General features: G+C 39.9%; 4 protein-coding genes across 6 annotated transcripts in view; 2 read left to right on the top strand and 2 right to left on the bottom strand.

Annotated features, from left to right (window-relative positions):
- The window catches only part of arhgef10 (Rho guanine nucleotide exchange factor (GEF) 10), a 38,657-nt gene extending 35,723 nt beyond the window's left edge, over positions 1-2,934 (top strand). For all 3 annotated transcript variants that reach the window (XM_079459136.1, XM_079459138.1, XM_079459137.1), the window contains 3 exons: positions 297-419; positions 984-1,508; positions 1,614-2,934. In XM_079459136.1, coding sequence (XP_079315262.1) covers positions 297-419; positions 984-1,474 — 614 coding nt within the window. In that variant the 3' untranslated portion in view covers positions 1,475-1,508; positions 1,614-2,934. The remainder of the gene's footprint in view (positions 1-296; positions 420-983; positions 1,509-1,613) is intronic.
- A 577-nt stretch (positions 2,935-3,511) lies between these two features.
- kbtbd11 (kelch repeat and BTB (POZ) domain containing 11) lies at positions 3,512-8,610 on the top strand. The gene is made up of 2 exons (XM_079458725.1): positions 3,512-4,006; positions 4,619-8,610. Exon 2 carries the CDS (start codon positions 4,895-4,897, stop codon positions 6,953-6,955), a length of 2,061 nt encoding a protein of 686 aa, XP_079314851.1. The 5' UTR covers positions 3,512-4,006; positions 4,619-4,894; the 3' UTR covers positions 6,956-8,610.
- ppie (peptidylprolyl isomerase E (cyclophilin E)) lies at positions 8,361-11,512 on the bottom strand. The gene is made up of 10 exons (XM_079458726.1): positions 11,350-11,512; positions 11,145-11,243; positions 10,847-10,890; positions 10,680-10,706; positions 10,508-10,589; positions 10,188-10,291; positions 9,927-10,050; positions 9,594-9,779; positions 9,325-9,467; positions 8,361-9,182 (listed from the first exon to the last, which is right to left on the bottom strand). The coding sequence occupies exons 1-10, from the start codon at positions 11,378-11,380 to the stop codon at positions 9,114-9,116; spliced, it is 909 nt and encodes a 302-aa protein (XP_079314852.1). The 5' UTR covers positions 11,381-11,512; the 3' UTR covers positions 8,361-9,113.
- A 289-nt stretch (positions 11,513-11,801) lies between these two features.
- Positions 11,802-21,619, bottom strand: pabpc4 (poly(A) binding protein, cytoplasmic 4 (inducible form)). The gene is made up of 14 exons (XM_079459296.1): positions 21,023-21,619; positions 16,845-17,038; positions 16,339-16,454; positions 15,532-15,671; positions 15,206-15,300; positions 14,934-15,071; positions 14,756-14,851; positions 14,381-14,650; positions 13,940-14,153; positions 13,186-13,319; positions 12,805-12,895; positions 12,528-12,658; positions 12,332-12,433; positions 11,802-12,181 (listed from the first exon to the last, which is right to left on the bottom strand). Exons 1-13 carry the CDS (start codon positions 21,216-21,218, stop codon positions 12,335-12,337), a joined length of 1,914 nt encoding a protein of 637 aa, XP_079315422.1. The 5' UTR covers positions 21,219-21,619; the 3' UTR covers positions 11,802-12,181; positions 12,332-12,334.
- Positions 21,620-22,245: the final 626 nt, after the last annotated feature.

Genomic DNA, 22,245 nt, shown 5'->3' with positions numbered 1-22,245 from the left:
AAGCATCATCCCCATAGTAACGTACCCACACACGCTGTCGAGCATCTTCCCACACAGCCTAGCATGTGTGGATGTTATTATTCCACTGGGTGAATGTTTCAACAAGTACCTGTGGTCATTACCGTTCACCACAAGTGTTTTATAGTATGTATTTTCCTCTGGTGAATGTTTCGTTTGTAACCTAAAATGAATAACCAAATGTGATAAATTTTTATTTAGTTTGCAGCTCAAGTAATTTAATATAACAGTAATGCTTTAGAACATAACTCATGACACATTTGTGTTTTGACCCTCAGGACAGCAGAGAGTTTCTGTGAGCAGTCTCTTGGTGTGTCATGGTCTACTGTTGGTGGGGACTAATCTGGGGGTTACGGTGGCCCTGTCTGTGCCCCGACTGCAGGGCATCCCGAAGGTCACAGGTGGGTGTAAGGCATCTTTATAACAGCTACTTGACGTAAGACCTCTTTATCCATGACCTGTAAACCGCCCCTTTATTGTGTTGGTTTGCCATCCGAGGTCAGTGTTTTTCTACAGTTCTACAGTTTTAGTTAACGGTTAACATAAAAATGGTTAATACGACAGTTTCTGTAACCGGGCTTGTCTCCTCAAACACACTTAAACTGTATCGTATTAGTTTAAATGGCTGAGGTGTTATGATTGGTGCCCAGCACGTTGTAGGTAATTTTAAATACTTTGCTCTTCAGGGTTAAACATGTTACATGCTTAACAGGATATGCAACCCAGCAAAGGTTTAGGAATGAACCAGACCCACCAATGAAATGATTTCCATAGTCAATTCACATTAATGTAATCAACTAGATATTTTTTAGTATTAATATAAATAAAAAACAAAATATGACGTTTCTATAGAAAATAATACACTCTACTAACCGCTGTTTTTTATATATTTTTTTAGTTTTTCCTTGTAAATCTGACATAATTTTTTTTTATAAGATTTGTCTCTTTCTGCCGTTTTGCTTTAGGTCGAGGCATGGTCTCTTTTCACGCTCACCACAGCCCAGTCAAGTTCCTCACCATGGCAACAGCAGTGTGTAACGTCTCCCAGGCGACCATGGCGACTCTTACATCCAGCACACCCAGCGAGTGCCAGCCTGGGGCCCAGGAGGTGGAAGGATCCCAACCCACAGAGAATCAGACGCCACTGGGGAACAGCATGAGCTCCGTCTCCCATGCACCCGTTCTCCAGGATTCCTTGTCCTCCTCGTGCGGGTCTCTGGCTTTGTCTCAAGGCTCTTTAGAGCACGGGCCAGAGGACGGGGCAATATACGATCTACTAAACGAGCCGGCATATTTCCAGAAAGCCAAGCAGACTCAGAGAGTTAATGTGAGCTCAGTGTTGGTCGTGTCTGGAGGACTGGGCCACAGCAGAATTAACAGAAAAACAAAACAGTCCAAGCAGGAGGAGATGGTGTCTACCATCATGGTGTGGCAGATACCATTGCCGAACTTGTGAGGAAGGAGGACGGAGGTTACCAGAGCATTGTCAGGTGGGGAGGATCTGCAGATACTCAGCTGCACATAAAACTGCAGACTGAAATGTTTTTTTCTTGCGCTTTTGTAATGAAGGTGCTGATGTTTTTTCTTTCTTCCAGGGCATTGCACATCAAAGAGAGAGACGTTCTTTGCTTTGATTCATGGTGTGACAAGAGAAAAAGGAATCATGCATGAAAGAGAAAAAATGGTATTCCAGAGAATAAGAAATGTTTTATCACTTGGCACATTCGCCCCTACTCATTTTGAACACAACTTTGGATTCAAATGTGCATTCGTGATACGATGTCAGTGTGATGATACTCTGATTTAACTGTGGTAATGTAACATTTTTAACTGCTACATGATTTTCACGAAAGCAAAACGAAAAACGGCTTTCCCATGTTTCATTATAGCACCAATTTTGCTTTCACTTTTACATTTCAATCAAGCCTGCTTGTGATCAGTCTTTTGTTGTTAATTTAATTGTTTTCCTTCATCAAGTAACGGTGCTTGTTAGAGATCTGAAAAGGTATATGAGCTTCTGACCTCATATGTCAACTCCACATCGGTCTCTATGATCAGCTACAACCTGTGACTGAATGACTTGTATGAGATTCTCTGGCGGGCCAGAGGTTCTTTCAGGTCCTAAAATGAAGTAAGCCCCAATGTTATCAGCTATGTAAAAGAAAAATGGCATTCCTCCAGAATTCTAATTTAAGTTTGATGCTTATCAATATTTAAACAATGGAAAAGCTTTATTTGAGATATGTATTACTGGTTTGTATATTATTAACAAATATATACAATTATTTTAACCAGCATTTTTGTGTATCTATGGTAAACTGTTATCTTCTGTTTTGTTTTTGTTTTTACCCAACACATGAGTTGAGATCCATCAGTCTTTTTTTTTAGTTTGTTTTAGTGGATTCTCACTGCCAGTTCAAACATAACGTAAAGACCCAAAAGAGACACTGAAGAGAGATTGAACGGCTTTAGTTTAAATGCACTTTACCAACAGCAACCACTTTTAAAGCTTAAGGGAAATTGCCAGGTGTGGACCGATGGATGCAGCAGGGAAGGAAGGAAATAAACAAAACTTGAAAAAAGATATGTATGAATATGAATTTGTATGGTCGTGTTTTCCTGCCAAGTCCCGGTGTTTCATAGTGTTTTTCTCCAAATGGTCTCTAATTATTCGTCTTGCAAAGGGAAATTAAAAAGATCCTATTTATTCCTTGCTGTGATTGTAAATGATTTAACTGTTTATGTATATTCAATAATTCAAAGATATTCATATTTTTCTCTTTGTACTATTAGGACAGTAACATTCTTGGTCTCAATGTTTGTAAATAATACGGCTAAATTAAATATCAACAATTTAATATGAAGTGCTCAAAGTGTTACGAAAGCATTAAAATTGTACTAGATGTGTGTGCGGAGACCTTTGCCCGCTTGCTTTTGTGGGTTGAGAGATGTTTGTGAGACTCTAAACAGCTGATGTGTGCATTTAGAGGGCTAGTAGTGACAGCTCAGTTTGACCATATGCTGCTGTCCTGACAGTCCTGTCTACGATGTTGCTTACTGAAAATGAGTGGTTGCCCTGGCAACCCCCTTGAAACCAAGAGCAGATATTATGAGCGTCCATCTCCTTATAACAGTGTAATGGTCTTCTTTAATGCACTCGTAAAATTGGAGAAGGCCAAGGACACATGAGGTAACGCGAAAGGTGACCATCCCAGATTTCCTTTGCAAAAATGGCACAAAATAAAACAAACGGGTGACTCAAGACGGAGACATGTCATCATATCTGGAGTATTAATCTAGTCGGTATGGTAATTACAGGTCTGGAACACTGTACTACGTGAAATGACCACGTTGTAAAGCAGGGAAGTTATATTTAGGACATTTAATGAAACACTAAAAGGGCCTCAGCACAAGATTTAGTAAAACTGCAATAAACGTCGGCACGTTGTGCAATATTACGGCAAGCCGGTCATTCTGAAGTGCCCGTCTCGTCGTGTGCGGGAACGGATTTGTGCATCAGGTCTGATGTGTAGTGTGTGGAGGGTGAATACAAACGGAGGTGTGGTTTAGATCAATAGCCCAGCTCACGGTAAAATCAAAATACTGCACTCCGGGGGTGGAGAGTGTGTGTCGTGAGATCTGAAGGGTCGGCTTTGCGGAAATTATCCCAGTTTTAGGAGACGTTTCACGCGCTGTAATGAAACGGTGGAATTGTGTGGACGGCGTTTCTTCAGTCGACGCTTTCAAACACGCGCATGAGGACGAAGTTGTCACTAAACTGGCTATCATTACGAAATGGTATGGACTGTAGAAATGGTCGATTCCATGTGTGGCCAAGTGATTTGAATTGAGAGAAACTCGAGAGATCCTCACTGACACATGTAACGTTAACGTTACAGACTCCCTACAGCGCGATCTGACTGACTCAACGTTAACGTTACGCGCTTTGTGTGAGACAGCAAGCTAAAGGAGATTCTGCGTCTAACACGTAAGTACTGGACCATTGCGATGTTTCTTATTTAATGGGTTTATTAATGACATTTATTTTCTTCAGTTGTCATTCGTCTTATTCCTAAGACTGTTTTTAATTTTCATGTCAGTCATTTCGCATCCTTTGTTTTCCACTGTACATTCGTTTATCAAAACCCTCAACACAGTTCAAAGGATCATTGTAAGGTCTTTATATTAATGACGTTATATGAATGGCTGGTACGGTGGAATGCTCGCGCTCATTAAGTTTTAATCCCTCAAAGCCGTCAGTGTGTTTGCGAGTACTGCGCATGCGCATTAGACTGTCTTATTAAATGGAGCATTTCAGTGTTGATCTGGGAGACGTTTATAAACAGCAATTCATAATGAGATCTCGATATTACTGTCATTTTAACAGACAGATTATTGTGTGGCTTGTAGTAAATAACTGCTTCACACACACACAAACACCACTTACTGTCTATCTAGGGCTTGTCAGTGTTTTTATATTTAATCACCTGAAATTGCAATTTGATGATTCTTTAAATAGTGTAAAGTGGAGTAATATTTTAATCATGCATAATAACATAATAACATGATTTTTTATGTTACCTTTTCTTACTGAACTCAGGACTGAGAACTCAGTGGACACAAGATCTTCTTTCCCACGTTTAACTGGATGAAACGTAGACGACACAGAGGATAACAACATACATCAATAATTTGTTCATTCGGACACGTAAGAAATTCCTTCAATAACTAACATCTGCCAGTGATTCCTGAGGCCCTCATTGGATTAAATCACCTCTACTGTCAGCATCAATTAAAACACTAAAAGGGCAGTTTCTTTATTGGTCTAATAGCACTGAATGAGTGACCGTCGAGGGCATACTGCAACTACAGCAAAATGAACAACAATCTGCAAGACAGAAGCATGTTCACAGTACAAGCAGACGTTATATTTCACGCCGCAAACTCTCCAGAACCATGTCTCCCCTCTGAAGGGAACAACAATGTCCCAGCCATGGGAAAAATGGGAATACAACAGGGTGTGTGGGATACATCTATACCAGGGGGGTTGACTGCCGTTACAGGTGCAGAATACGCACAAGATGCTGTCTCCAGCGACAGTGGATTTCAGGAGCACATTCAGCCTGTGGTTTCATCTAAAGCACAACACTTTGACCTCGGTTTGAGAAATATAAGTGAACTTTCATGTCAAGGAAGTATTAAAGAAACTAATGGAGCAAAAGTAATGGGGACCTCTCTGTGTTTCAGTACACAGAACAAGGAGGAAATAGAGAAATTATCCAGTGTTCTCAGACACAATGAAGCTGTTCGGAGTCCGTTTGACAATAAAAATGTCACCTCCAGGTCAGAAGACAGAAATCATTGCTGCACAAGCTCCCAGGATACAATGCCCTATGAACCAACGCTGGGTTGCTTTGTAAGTTCCACTGACGGAGCGAATCAGACTCATCCCAGAACATCGTTCGGACAGACAGGCCTGGAATCAAGCCAAGGACAAAAGCTCAGTGGATCTGCACTAAGAGAGGCTCTCTCAGAGAAAGAAGAGCCCAATTTAGTCATTGAGGTGGGCGGACAGAAAATACAAGCACACAAGGCAGTACTGGCTGAGAAAAGTGATTATTTTAAAGCCAGGCTTTCCCGAGACATTCTGAAGGTGAAAGGAATGAGCTATAAGACCTTATCCGTGCTTATAGATTATGTTTATTCCTCCCCGATGAATGTAAACAAAGACAACGTTGTGGAAGTCATCACAGGCGCAAAGATTCTGCAAATGCCCTGTGCGGTGCAAGCCGCAATCGACATCATATCCACCCAGATCGCTCCAGAGAACTGCTATGAAATTCTTACCATCGCCAAAAAGCAGCGATTAAATGAACTGAAAGAAACAGCTTATCGGTTCATGAGCGACAACTTTCTCCAAATTCTAAGAGATCCAGCCGTTTACGGGCGCCTCACGGGCTCAGAGAGAGATCTCATCCTGCGCAAGCGAATGGAGAACCGCAAGTGTCTGATGGTGGCGGAAATAAATGATGTTTTTGAGTGGGTGGGAAGCAGACCGCCCAGCAGAAACAGCAGCCGACCCCAGAGCCCCCTCTCCATCACGTCCTTTGAGGACAATCACATGATCTACTACTACAACAAGAGCACTAAGGACTGGCACACCCTGACCGTCATGCCAGACGACATCAACACAAAAGGCTGTGGTATATGCGCAATGTACAATTACTTGTTTGTGGCTGGTGGAATCAGGGGAACTGGAGAGAAAAGCAAAGTTTCTGATAAAGTGTTTTGCTACAATCCCATCACGGACCGCTGGAGTGAGGTCCGACCCATGAGCCAAGCACGATCGCAACTCAAACTCGTCTCAATGGACGGGTATCTATACGCTATCGGTGGTGAATGCCTCTTTACGGTTGAGAAGTACGACCCTCGCATGGACCGCTGGACTGCGGTGGCTCCTCTGCCCAAAGGAGCCTTTGCGGTGGCTCACGAAGCCACTACCTGTAACGGCGAGCTGTACGTCTCGGGAGGGTCTCTGTTTTATCGGCTGCTGAAATATGACCCTAAGAGAGACGAATGGCAGGAATGTCCTTACAACAACAGCAGGAAAAAATCCACAGACATGGTGGCCCTCAAGAGCTTCATCTACCGATTCGATGTTAACCGCGAGCAGGGCATCAGCGTCTTCAAGTACAACACCATTGTAAAGATGTGGCACGACTGTGCTTCCCAGCAGCAAGGATGCACGCTGCCGTTTCGCTGTGCCGTCATCGATAACTGCATCTACTGTGTGAATAAATCTCAGACACTTCAGTTTATTGTCGAGGATGATGGGGGTCGATTCAAAGAAGAGACTCTTAAAGCACCCACGGAGGCCAAAGGCGTCTTATTCCCGTTTATTCTCAGTTTGCCTGAGAGAGGTGGAAGATTTATGTGATATCCCATGGTTGACCCTTCTGTGTTCCTCTAGACGTGGAGGAACAGAATGCCTGATAAATATTTATAGATTAAGTTTAACTACCCAGAAGTTCAATGTGTCAGCTCAGCTTGATCCTGGAATGTTTTCTTTGCATGGGAAAACAAACTGATGTTCTGCACCTTAAAACCAATACTCCATAATCCAACTTTGGAAGACGAAGAAGGTCATGTATACACATCTTATTTGTGCAGTCTCTTCCGTCATTTGATTTTTGCACTTTTGTATTTGGGTGAAACTGGAATTAGCAAAAAAGAAAAAATGTGTATTAAATGGAGAAGCACAAATGAACAACTGAAGCACATGATCTAATAATGTGACCCTGTTTTCTTAACAACAGATTCTATGCAAGTAGATTTTGTAAAAGTCAATAGTAAATTATGAAATAAATTTGGAACCACATAGAGAAGCATAAAAGAACAGGTAACTTTGACACAACAGGGTCAGTAAATGACGGCTATGAAGCAGCTAATGAAGCCATAACATTAGAGTAACATCACAAGCACAAAGCACTTAACTTGCTGCTGTCACAAATAATACTGGATCAAAATGTAATACTACAGTTTATTATATTTGAGAGGAGAAGCACTTTTATTTGGTAGTCCAGAAGGCATAAAATTACAGAGGGTTTTTCCTCAGTTTGGAGTCATTGCCAAAGATAAAACCTTAAGAAAACGGTAAAATAAATTTTCATAAGCAATACATAATTTTCAGGCAATATGCATCAACCATGAAGGTAATTTAGGATTTTAATCCCGTTTAATCCCAAAAACCATTTCAAATCATGTTTATTGCTGAAAAACACATGGTCAAAAGTTTCAGATATTCAAGGATTGTTCACTTGAAAGGCACAGGACAATTGAATCCATAGTGTTTTGTATACAACTTATCAAATTAGGGTATCAATTTAGAAACCATAAAAATCTGATAGATACCGTCATGTTGATGAAAAACACGTAAAATCACATTTTTATTGCGTCCTTTGCATGTCATAATGTTATCTCAAAGTGTTTCAATAAGACAATTTAGAACTTCGCTTTGCCCAAGACTTCTAAGCCAACATTTCTGAAGAATCTGAGATTCATTCATGATGTATTTAGGTTTCTTTAAAGTGCAATTCTATATGTTAACTTTCATTAAGGGAATATGAATACAGGCATGAATGTTGGCGTGATTATTAATATGAATGTTTTTTTACTTCTGCCCCACTGTGCTTTACTCACTTTTAACAAACATCACACCATTCTATTAAACATCTGAGATCACAAATGACCATAAATCTCCAGCAGAAATGATTCATGTTCTTGCTACAGTATCTACATGGGAAACTTGTTTACTGATCTTTGTGGTGTTTTTAAACCATGCCTGAGGTGCTTCTGTAAGGATTTTTCCAGTTGTCAGATATGCACCTGAGATTGCGATATTGTTGCAAGGCAACTGAAGTTTGTGCTGTTCATATGGGTGGGACACTGCTTGCTTAGTGATGTGTATAAGACTAACATGCTGTTGAAAGAAATGGCTTGATGGTTTTACTTTTTCAGTGGCTCTTGTCGCTTTAACAACTAACAAACTAATGTGTCTGTGTTTACAATAAAGTGATTTTTAATTGTCATTTCATTATAGTTTGTTTAAATTTAAAAACATATGCTAACAATGATCTGCATTAAACATTGTGTACAGGTCAGATCTCAGCTTATGAACGTTGTTCTTTAGCTTTTCTACAGACTGCACAGCTGTTTTTGAAATATACCATCCAGGCAGAGGTTTAGAGCAATTCTGACATCTACTGTGTGGAGACGGTAATGTTGCATGTTTTCCTGAAATTGATATTTAGATAATATTGTCTGTAGTTTCTTAACAGTTTAAACCAAAACATTCTAGTCAAGACTTAAATATTTTAAAAATGGTTATTGCAGTAGTGCGTCACAAAAATCTAAAGTTATATCTAACCATTTCGATTAAATCAAACAGCCTAACCTAATTTTAATAAAACAAATATAATGGCAAACATTTGGCATAAAAACAAAGCAAAATGGTTTTCTATAAAAGTTTTATTTGCATATTTACAAATTGGTGATGAAAAAAGACACAACAGTTTTTCCACAATCTCACAAACATCTTACACAAACTCTCCACAGTTGGAGATAATGACCTTTTGTTTAGGTTTTCCTTCTTTTGTTCCCTGAGCCTGTGAAGAAACAATGGAAACATCAGACCATTAGGAGAACAACGTCTACCTGAATTATTATATTAAATCTACAGCATTTTAAATTCCACTAAACATAACCAAATTATAGTCAATGCACACGCTTGATGCCTCAGCCATTTACCTCCATGGCCCGCAGTACATCCATCCCCTCTATGAGCTCTCCAAAGATTACATGTTTGCCATCCAGCCAGTCAGTTTTATCAACGGTGATAAAGAACTGAGAGCCGTTACTATTTGCACCCGAGTTTGCCATTGACAACTGACCTAAAGAAAAACAGAAAAAAGGTATTTTCACGTGCAGTTGGCATATGTGTTCCCACACAGTAGATGGGACAACTTTTAAGCCAACAATCAGTATAATAAGACAAAACATAAATAAATGTGTCTCACCTGGTCCAGTATGTTTAAGAACAAAGTTCTCATCATCAAACTTGCCTCCATAAATGGACTTGCCCCCAGTGCCGTTATGATTGGTGAAATCTCCACCCTGACACATAAATTGAGGGATGACTCTATGGAAGCAGCTGCCCTTGAATCCAAAGCCCTTCTCATGTGTACACAAACAACGGAAGTTTTCTACAGGCAAACAAACAAAAGTCTACCAATCAGTACCTAGCTTTCCTTGGCAACCTGCTCATCTGCAAGCCAAATGTTATCTTACATATTTCAAATCCTGGATTTCAATTAAATAAAAAAACTGATGAAGAAAGTTGTGTGTTTGACCTGCTGTCATTGGCACAACATCCGCTCGCAATAGGAAGCGCAGTCTGCCTGCAGGTTTGTTGCCGATCTTGATGTCCATGTAGACCTGAGGGTTAGTTCTGCCTTTCTTTTCTGGTGGTTCTCCCTGTTAAGAAACACAAAGATAAGAATAATACAAATCAGACTAAATTATAAAGTCCAAATCAAGAATGTATAATGAGATGTACTTGCATGCTTAAAAGGAGGCAATTTTAGTGACATTTTATATTACGGTTTTATCACCTCTTGTGTGTTTGTATTGGTTGATTCTACAGCTGACTCCGCCTCCTCGGTCTCCTCTGTGGTCTTCCCTGAGAATTTCTTTAGCCAGTCATCATCAGACCAAACTGTGAGCATAACCACAATGACAAATAAATTAATAGTTCACAAAGTTAAGAGAATTGAAAAAAAACGGCTTAATTTTAGCAAGATAGTATTTGAAGATACAATTTGTTCGGCAATACATAATTCAACATACATATAAATCATGCAATTTATTTTGAGAATTCCATAGCCATGTAGCAGAACGTGGAAAAGGCATATGTGGTGTGTAAAGTCCTCACCTGGCCGAGAAGAGCCTTCTTTAATTCTCATAGGCTTGGCAATGTTTACCCTGATGGTTCTACCAAACAGTTCGGACTCATTCTGCACAACACAAAGGCAAACAGACATTAATTGAAACACAATCTGACCGTGTTGGGATTTCTGAGACACAGATCCTAGTGACTCACTCACCATGTTATCAATAGCCGCTGCTGCATCCTAAAAACAGACAAATGTACATTAACATTTCGCAGACTACGAGAGTTTGTTAACAATGACGGAGATTCCTTCAAGAGATTCAATCTATCAAAAAGTTTCTCAATTATTCTTAAGTGAAGACTGAATAAGATTTTACTCACCTCTCCTAGTTCGAACTCGATGAAGGCGAAACCTCTGTGTTTCTCTGCGGCGAGAGACTCGTGCTTAAAACTCAGACATTTATGTGTATGTGATAGATTTATACAGTATGTGCGATATCGTAATTTAGTGACAAAATGTAAAACGCTTTCTCTTTTTAAAATGGCTTTGGACTCAAGCGTCTGCTTAATGAAGTATGCACGAGTAAGAAATAAAGTAATAAAACGGATATTTTCCTGTCCGTGTTATAATGATAAACTATTTTGGAGTAGCTTAGTTTTGTGTTGTGTGTTCTCTCACCTGTTTCATAATCTAATGGGATCTGAATATCTGTAATGTCGCCAAACGGAATGAAGGCAGCGTGCATCACTTTTTCATCCACTTCTTCCGCCAGACCACCTTTAAAACACAACATTTAATATTTCCCTCTCTTCGCGGGGTTAAGCTAAATTCCAAATCAGCGAAGCGTCATGATATTAATTGATAATTTTGAGTATTTTCTTACCAACATAAAGTACACGTTTGCTCGACGCCATCTTGCTTGTGACCTATAACACTATTTTCTTGGCCACAGTGGATTATAAACGCACTGTGTTATCTATCGCCCTCTAGTGATGCGGAGAGCAATGACAGCAGCAGAACGGCTGCTTTCCAGACACATCGGCTTTGTTATTTCAGGAGATGCGCTCTTTTAATGTTAATTCGAAAATGTACTGTGTGTGGTGGATACTGGATAGGAGCCAACAGAACACGATCAAATCCTACTGAGGTAAGTATTTCTTTTTAGCAGGGTTGTTATTTAGTTTAGTTTCTACTTCTACAATTATTCATTTATTTGATGCATTTGTCTTGTATTGTACATCCTTAAATATAAATAGTTATGTAGCGTTGCTGTTTAAGTGATAAGCCGTAGTCTTAAGTGATCACAAAGCAAAAGCGGTGAAAAACAACACAATTCAATTTAAATATCTTTTTATTCAGTGTGCCACACCACTCGGGTTATTGTCAGGGGTCAAGTGAAGTCCAATCAAAGCAGCAAACAGGCAGCTCACAGAAGAACAAAGAAGTTTCCATTTCCTCAAAAGTCAGTCCTGGCCACCATGTAGAAGCCCTTCTCTCACAGAATAGCCTCCTTTTAAATTAACTTTTGGTATTGGTGATGAAAAACCATTTTCAAAGTTAAACATATAAACCCTGCAATAAACCAATATATTCTTTATTTTAAAGTATCTTTTGTATTTTTCAATTTTTTTTGTTTTTGAGTTTTTGATTGATATCGGATGCCACCAGACGAAACCAGACAGGGCAATGAACTCTCTTCAGGTTTTCTCCTTTACCTGCAGAACAATAACACTCACACGTCATCCATTTCAAAACCATGAAAAGGTCTCATTTCATAATAGTTTTCATTGAAAAAGCTGAAAATAGAACAACAATAGAACAACAATAACCACATTACTGATAAGGACAAAACCATCAATAGTTACTTGTCAGGATGTTGCAGCTGCAGTCACAGTATTGACTGCCACTTTCTGTGTGGCGTCTTTCTTGGCCTGATGGGCCTGAAGCACAGCGACAGCTTCCTCCACCTGAGAAAAGAACAAGAGTAAGTCAGTCATTATTGGAAATAACAGAAGAGAGAGTCTGTGACTGGAGGCTTTTATAACAGTAGACAACTGTCACCTTGGAGCGAAGCGACTCGTGGGATTCCAGCATATGCAACAGCTCAGAGTTGTCGATCTCAAGCAGCATTCCTGTGATCTTCCCGGCTAGACTGGGATGCATTGCCTGGATGAGAGGAAACAGCCGCTCACCTGAAAGAAAAGAGTTTAAACACTGTTTAAAATAAAGGAAAAAGCAAGTTAACTTTTATAATCGAAGAGGATTTTGACCACATATGGATAATAAATGTCAAAATGTTTTTCGATAGCTGTATATGCTTCCAGCTTCCTCATCTCACCGAGCATCTGTTTCTGTTCCTGAGGGGGAGCAGCAGCTAACATAGAAGCAGTGAGGGGCTCCTGACCTTGCACATGGACAGCAGGCTGAGCCTGTAAAGCACAAGCAACAACATCTTCACAAAAATATCATTTCATATGTTCGTTGTGTACAACCTCATTCTAATGGCATTTTTAACCCTTGACCCAAACCAACCCTTTTTTTCTCTTATTTTAACATCACTTTACATCAAACTCTGCCAATGTATAGCACATCTTTTACACTCATCACCTTTGTCTAAAATATCATATTTACACGGTTGCATTTACTAACTTGAATTAGTTTTGTATTTGTAAACACCATTTTGTGAGTGTATTTGTGTTTGTTTGACAGCAGATATTACCTGTTGCAGGGTGATAGGCTGCACTACCTGAGGCTGAGTGTTTCTTATGGTGGTGGCATACTTGTATGGGGGCATGGCACGTGGGGCTGTCACCCCCATTGCCGGGCGGGGACCCATTAGTGGGCCAGTACCACCTAGTTGACAAAAGGATGTAAATAAAATATTTCAACAGCTAAACAGTTATTAGTTTAAAAGGATTTAAAGCACTTGAAACAATAAAATGGTAAGATATATAATTTAAAAAGCGATGTTTTAGGTGTTAGGACTGTGTATTATTTTACCTTTGTACAAAAGGTTAGAATTTTTGCCACCACCGAAGCACACAAAATGTTTTTTTATCACATTGTAAGATCATGCTGGGACAATATAGATCATCAGATTTGCATCAACTTGTGAGTCTATGACGGATGCGATCATTCAAATAAATGTGGACATACCAACAGGCATACAAAAACAATCACATTTGTTAAACACCTAACTTTTTATGTTTTTATTATAATAAAAAATATTTTACAAATTAATGATAAAGAAGCCCTTTTAATTTATGGGTTTGCTGTTTTATCCTATCTGTATTATGTTTAAAAGAAATACACATGTATCATCCAATACAGATGTACATTTTATCAGTGTGTACCTTCCCTGAAAATTAAACCCTTGATGTTTTTGTGCAACAGAAACATAGTAAGACTATTTCATTTGAAAAAAGTCTATAACAGGCCATAGCAACACATGGTTAGTGGGTAGGTTTTCTCACCCACTCTCTGTGCACCTGTGGGGATTCCACGTGGACCTTGGGTGGAGGCATTGGGTGCCATGTGCCGTATGTTGGCACGGGGCCCTGGCTGGCGTAAGGTGTTGGGCATGCCCTGGAACCCGCCTTGACCTCTGCCCCCTTGCTGCTGCCAACGAGGGTTCGGACGCATCTGGGTGAGCTGATTAGGTGCATAATATGTTGTTCTGTTCTGGGCCTGGGGTGCATTTGAAACAGAAATGTGTTTAATTAAATTCAGAAAAAATTTATAAACAAAATACAGAGATAAATAATGAAGACAAACCATTTAAACAAGCTTTACTAGTTCATAACCTTTATTAGGTAAGCAGACATTCATTCTTAAAAAAACTGAGGACAACATTTTTATCTATCCTCAAGTTCTACTGTTAAAAAGCACATGTTATCTGATGCGTTTAGGCCTACCTGGGGCACAGCTGGCATGAAGTACCCGCTGGCAGGCTGGAACTGGTTGATGATAGCGTTGGCAGGCATGGCCCTCATTCCAGCGATACGCTGCATGTACTGGTTGGTGAGATGAGCTTTCCGTTCCTCTTTACGTTGTGCCAGGGCCACATAAAGTGGTTTGGAGCCTACAATACGCCCATTCATCTCTGTCACAGCCTTGGTGGCCTCCTCAGGCGAGGAGAAACACACAAATCCAAAACCTTTTGATCTGCCTTCCTCCAGCATCACCTACAGCAAGAAAAACATTGTGAAAAATCTCAAGAAAGAATCTGGACCTTCTCATTTTACTAAATTCTGATATTTAGAACAGCTGGCCCTTGACCTCTGACCCACCTTGGCACTGGTAATGGAGCCGAAAGGCGAGAACTCTTTACGAAGTTTTTCATCATCAATGGTGTCATCGAGATTCTTGATATACAGGTTTACACCCTGCGAACAAAAATTTGTTTTACAAACATGTTCTTTATCAGGAATGCACACACATAGACATACAGACACCAGTGTACAATACCTGGTATCTGCTGATTCTTTCCTGTTTGAGCTGTTCAAACTTCCTCTTGAGCTCTGCTTGTCTCTCCATCCTTTTCTGAGCTCGGCCAACGAACACGGTCTTATCGTTCAGCTCCACGCCATTCATTTCCTCCACAGCCTGAGGTAAAAATACCATTGTAATTTCTTCATTTCTCTGTTCCCATTACAGACTGGCTAATTTACATAATTATCCAATTATTATATTAATCATGTCACTTCATGTTGCCCAATAACACTTCTGTTTGTATGTACCTTGTTAGCATCCTCGTGCTTCTCGTAGCTCACAAAGCCAAATCCACGAGATTTCCCCGTGGGGTCTGTCATGACCTTCACACTCAATGTTTTACCTGCGGGTAAAATAAAGAATATAACTTCTTTATATTCTAAAAAAGGTGGGAATGTGTCCAAAGTCTATATTTCTAAATCCTTCATGTTAAATTTGTAACTGCAGTCATTCCTTGTTATCCTTACAAGAAATCTTGTTCAAGTATTTCATTTATTCTACATGGAGTCAAACCTATCTATAAATCAACCTGATTTTAGGATTTATAATCTAGACTTTATAACCTTAAACCCACCATATTTATCAAAGAGCTCCTTTAGTCTTTGATCATCCATGTCGTCTCCAAAGTTCTTGATGTAAACATTGGTGAACTCTTTGGCTTTGGCTCCCATCTCTGCTTCCCTCTCCTTCCTGGATTTGAAACGCCCCACAAAACTACAAGGAGTGATGTAGACAGACCCATTGATCAACGTAACTGATGTAGAAATACAATACAGACTCAGACCAACAGCTGCAAACTAACTGCAGACACAAAACAGCTGCAGCACTACAACATCTCTACAAACACAAAGACTTTTTGACAGACATAAGACAGCAGATGTCATCTGTGTTAAATGACTCTAATAACCTTAAATGGATATTTTCAAATTCGTAAGCATATTTGTGTTCAACTACCGCAGCGTAGACGTGTATTTTAAAGGTCAAGTGTGTAGTTTTTTTGAGGATCTCTTGACAGAAATGCAATATAATATACATAACTATGTTGAATAAAGACCTTACATAATAAAGCGTTATGTTTTTATTACCTTAGAATGAGCTTTTTTTATCTACAGTACATACTTCGCGGGTCCCCTTAAATGGAATTCGCCACGCTGTCTCTACAGTAGCCCTAAACGGACAAACTGCTCTACAGAGCGTGTTTCTTAAATACGTTATCTCCTTCGGCAAAGAAGCGAAAACGTGATGACATCTTAGTAGCCCTGTGTCAGCCGCCATAGTGTTTTGAAAGGGAGGGGTAGCCTAATGAAATGAAAAGATTTTTTTGCGGTAATTAACATCATGCAGCATTCTTCCTGTCACATGACTCCGTTCGGACACTCACACCTTGCGGTCGTTCAGCAGCATGCCATTCATCTTCTCAATGGCACGGTCGGCAGCGTCCTGAGTTTCAAAATGCACAAAGGCGTAGCCCTTAGACCCGTTTTCATCGCACACCACCTGTTCATCAGAAACGGGGTTAGTTTGCAGGAAGAATCAGATTACAAAACCTCTGTAACAAAGTATTTTCTTACACAGCCGTTCCATAACAAATTCCTTGATCTGACATATAATGTTAAAGGGGTGGTGCAACGGTGTGTCATGCATTCTGACTTCTTTACTGTGTTAAACGTGCTGTCTCATGCTTAGCATGGTCAACTTGTCAAAAAACATATTACGTAGTAGTTCTGTGCTCGATACACTCCCCCAGTGTTCGTACAGGTTTCGGAAAGTTTTTTTAGAACATGAAAAATCGTTACGTAATAACTTTTCTTAGTCCCTTATTGGACAATTCTCCCGGAAATGCATGCGGCATGATAATATACAAATTTAATTGTAGATTCTCCTCACCTTGCAGGACAGGATGTTTCCAAAGGCAGAGAAGGTGTCATACAGGGCCTTGTTGTCGATTGACTTGTCCAAATTCTTAATGAAGACGTTTCCGACCCCGGATTTCCTGAGTGATGGATCTCTCTGTGACCACATGATTCTGATAGGTTTTCCTTTGACCACATCAAAGTTCATTGTGTCCAAAGCTCTCTCCGCTGGAAACCAAAAATACAGAAGTGAGACATCTCTGCTCCACACTTACAGTACTAACCGAGGATCCAATAAACTCAAATCTGCATATTTTTGTATTGCAAAAATTAGCTTTAAAGACGTTAATGTGCTAGGTCAAACTTTACTTTTGCAAAAACTGTAGGTATAGTAGTAAGAATCATATGCAGAGGATATATTTTGATTGGTCATATGTGATATGTCCAGCCCCATAGATATACGTAGATGCTACATTCAAGTCAACATGTTCGCCATATTGGAATGGTCAACACTTCAATTGGTTTCCTCACAAATGACATTACCCACTCTGGTTATAAAAACTAAATTCACAAAGAAAATAACTTTACACAGGTGAGAATGTGTTGGTTTGTGTTTTTAGTGTTTACCTCAATAGGGCAACCTTTTAATGTTGTGTTAGCTAACAGCTGGTCTTGTATTGTGTTAGTTTAGCAATTGTAATGTTTTGGCCTACACTAAGAACATGTGACATGATATTAATACATGCTCATAAAGCTTTGACCATTCCAATATGGTGGACAACCTACGTACCCCGATCCATAGAAACAGCTATTTATGAGGCATCTATGAATATATTTCTACGTCCAGCCTTGTGTCAAAATAATACAGATAGGAATGAAAACTGATGGACACACACATAGACTGATAAACTTTAGCACTTAAGCTAAATGCCATTACTTGAATAAATGATGAATAACTGGCAAAGTAAGTATGATTTGATAATACCCACTTGAACTGTCACTAGATTCATGCTTGCATGTGTCTTGGGAAAATGGTAATCGTTTTATGGTTAAGTTTTCAACAAGACTGTATAGTTTGACCACATTAGTCAGTTTGCAGATTATTCTGAAATATTGGTGAAATACACGATTAAGTAAAAAAAATGCTTCAAATGATAATTTGAGTGTGTAAAAATGTACTAGTTTAAAGGTCAAGGGGCCCGTTTCAATAAGGAGGTTCAACCAACTCTAGGTAAAACCTTGAACTCAGAGTTGGTTTACTTAGAAATTAGAAACTTTGAGTTTTGGGTTTCAGAACATCTGATTTGAGTTAGTTCAGTTTACTCTGGATAGGCTTACCCTGGGTTAAGTGCATTAACCACGACTGTAAAAAGCCATGATCAATGTAAGCTCCTATATTATGATTCACCATGGCAAAGTCACCAAAAAAAGCAACATGGCGATGCACACTTTCCACTCTGCATACAGTGGATTTACTGATGACTTAAGTTTAAATTAATAAATAGATCAATGTACCAATAAACAAATAAATGAATCATTAAATCAAGCAACAACAGAAATAAGAAAACACAGTGTAAGTTACAATGGTTACGGACTCTGAGTATATGTTACCTCTCTTTTAGAATAGGGCTTGAGTTACCCCGCTTTCTCGGGTTTGACATACATCGCATTTTGAAACGGTAAACCCAGAGTTTCACTCATTTTAGGGTAAATATACTCAGAGATTTCACTAAACCTCCTTTCTGAAACAGGCAACCTACTGCTCAATCCACCCCTCCCTTTGTAACACTACGACGGCTGACAGAACATGGTGAATGTCATGCTAGGGGACCTGCGGTATATTTAGATAGAAATAGCTCATTCTAAGGTAATAAAAACATAATGCATCATTGTGTAAGCTCTTTATACACCTCTGAAGACATAGTTATGTATATTATATTGCATTTCTAGCAATAGATCATCCCAAAAATGTACACACTGGACCTTTAACAATAAGACTAGGCAATAAAGCTGCTGCGGAGAAAAACAGAAAGAAATAATTCTGCCATCTGCCATGTTGAACGTTTAAGGGAGTATCAAAATAATTTCCCATCTTCCCAGTGGGAAACGCCACATCAGAGGGCAATTGTGTGCATTTCTTACCTCTGAAACTCATATTTCTGAGAGCACGTGCAGGCAGCATTAAAACCCCTTCAGACATCTTTATCAAAATGGGTGACATATGACACTGTGATCTAATCTATTGTAATACATTTTGATTCACTTCTCTCTCTCTCTGTACCTCATATCCCTCCACTCACATACACACACACTAAGCACTAAAATGTCTAGTGAACAAAATGGAGCAGCCTTGTGCCTGCTGGCATCAGCAGTTTGTAGTGTGATTGTATTGAACATGGAGCTCAGGGCGAGTGGGATCGCCCATACAGGGAGAGCACTACAAATAATAACTTTCAGCCAACTAAGAACAGTATACACAACCAGTTGCTGTGGTGTTTCAAACGTTTTCAGTCGTGGCTTCTTTTTATTTACAATATCAATTGATTGTTTGGAAAATGCATAGGCTACTAGGCTAATTCGCCTGTCTGGTTGTTTCTTTAAACGCACCTCTCAGAACATACAGGCAAAGAGCAGGCAGCACCCATTGCCTCTATATTTAGCAGTGTTGGGTCCTTTGAGCAATGTACTGGCAGGCAGCATGTGTTCAAGGCTCTGTGTCCATTGATGGGGCTGAGACACTGGAATGTGTGTGGCTGGAGCTTACCAGCACCAGCAACTGTTTACAAATGCAGCTGTTACAAGCTGAAGACCAATCGGTGCTTAACTGCAATAGCAAACTAGGACTTTTGTGTTTTCTGTGGCTGAAAGCTTCATTGTGTGTGTAAAGTGTGTAAATAATGAATACCTACTGACATTGTATAATGCAAAATCATGTTTAATACTATCAAAGTCTGTTTTCTTTTCACACTTGGATCCTTCACCTGTGTTAACAAACAGCTTTTGAACTGTATATGTAAACATGTTGACGGGTTTGCTGATCTGAAATTTCAAATAGAGGTGAGTGAGTTCAACTCTGACCTTTTAACCTTTGTGCTGTGAAGAGAAGGGCAGAATACAGAAGGGCAGAATACATACTATGAAGCATCAGTACACTATACAAATGGGTTGGATCCAGGCACAAACGTTTGCGTTAAACAACATTTTAACACATACCATGGTGCTGGTGTTTCCTCGGTGACGCATTGACTACAATCATATTAAAACCCACAGTCGCTCATTCTGTATTGTGTTATTTGCGGTTACTGTACAAAAAAGACTGAAAAACAATAAAATCATATCAAATAAGCTAAAAGATAAACAGTTCGTAGGTTGCAATAAGGTAGATCAGAGGGAGTTAAATGACAGGAAAATTATAAATTTGCTCACGCGAAAGAGAATCCGCATGTCTAATTTGTATTGTGTGAGACAGTGAAGAAAGTAGGCCTACTTCCCAATAGCATTATCCCCTTTCTGACACTTTAAATAGCGTAAATGGGTCATGCTGGGTTGGAGAATATGGGCTAACATGCACATCTCTCCCATGTACGTACACATCTACACAGCTATACATTAGAAAGCCATGTCTGATAATAACACGTACAGATGTGGGCCACTGTACTGTAATGTGGGTCAAACAGAACATCAAATTCTGGTCTATTAGCTCAAGAACTGCTTTAAGTTATACTATTGGGTCTACTTTGAAGTGCTGAACATAGAGCTTTTCCATCCAATGTTAAAAAAATTATTTCAACTGTTTCATAATATTTAAGGGAAAACAAACCAGGTTTCAGACCATCAATAGAGTGCATTACATTCATGACATGTTGCATATGTCATGATACAGATATATTACACCTGTATATTTTATCTGACTGGTAAATTTTACATTAAAGACACAGTTCGACAGTCTGTAAACCCAGTCTCTCACAATATCCACTATTAACGGAATAATACTCTTTTAAGCCATATATGGGGGTAACTAAAATGCGTGTTGCAGTAAAGGGAGAGGGAGGGAAAGAGAGAGAGAGAGAGAGAGCGCTACGGATCACCTCGAGGATCCCCAGAATAAAAACCTAAAAAGCATGATACGTTATTCCCGTTACCCTGACAGCTCTATTCTACCACACGTTAAGTCACACACGTGAAGGGCGGAGGACGTCAGCCGTGACTTACCGTCCGCGGGCTGCTGGAAGTTGACGTAGGCATAGCCCAGCGAGCGCCGGGTGATCATATCCCGACACACGCGGATTGACAGCACCGGGCCGGCCGGACTGAATTTCTCATAAAGCATAGCCTCCGTGATATCAGGGTGCAGGTCGCCTACATAGAGAGAAGCCATCGGATAACTCCCCGCGGTCGCTGCGTTCATGCCTCGGGTCCGAGCCTTCAAGCTTAGGGTTTGTCTGGGAAATGCCTAGTGCTGAAATGACCGTCTATGCGTAAAGGGTGTCCTGGAATTTGCTTGACAAATTGCGTCTCTTAATCTTCTATGAAAACTTTAACGCTACTCCAAATAAATGACAGCTACAGCAAGTGGGGTCCAGTCGCGTCTTGAAAGTGGCTTTGGCGTCAGAAACCGTCTGGCTAGCTCGAGTACCTTGCGTTTTAAAAAAAAAAAAAGTTTGCCGTTTTGTAAAATATATTTTTGTTTAATAGCGGTTCTTTTTTGAGGTTTTCGGTATTTTGTGTTTTTTTATATATTTTTTCTTTTTTTAAAGGTATTTAAGAACGGTGAGTTATACACTCACGGTGTGGTGGCCGGGGAAAGAGGGTGCGTGGGAATCGCACCAGCACTTTATAGCTGCGGAGGAAATAGTAGCCAGGGTCACACTCGGGATAACAGAAAAAACACACACACACTGAGCATGCGGTGTGACAGGACAGCACATTCACCACCACCACCCTCCCTGAGTGACCCAACAGCGACATCTCGGTGCGACAGCGGGGAGGGGGAAAGCATATGCCTACTATAGTCATTACTGTGGCTGGCCAGATGCAATACATATAAAAGTAGTACAGAAATTGTAAATATACATGCCAGATGTGCCCATAAATTCAATTTATGGGTCAGAACTGAGCGCTGCCCTCTTGATTGTGTCAACGTGTTCTACAAGCAAACCTGGCAGCCTGTTTGACATTTCTGAATATATTTGGGGATTGTTGGCAGATCTGAACATTTATGATTGTGCATGATGTAACGAGAAAATATTTCGTTATTTTAGGCCCAATTTATATTCCCTCATCTCAATTTTGCAGCATCATTACAGTTGAGTTTGCAATCCAGAATCGAAAATATAATTCTGCCTGCGATGAGAACGTGTCACCAACCAGGTGTTGCATGCTTTGATAGCCAAAAACGTGACAGCCACAAACAGTCAGTCATGTTTAGACAAGTT

This window comes from Barbatula barbatula, assembly GCF_947034865.1.
Source record: "Barbatula barbatula genome assembly, chromosome: 6".
Classification (NCBI taxonomy): Eukaryota; Metazoa; Chordata; class Actinopteri; order Cypriniformes; family Nemacheilidae; genus Barbatula; species Barbatula barbatula.
This window is presented reverse-complemented; position numbering and strand designations above follow the sequence as displayed.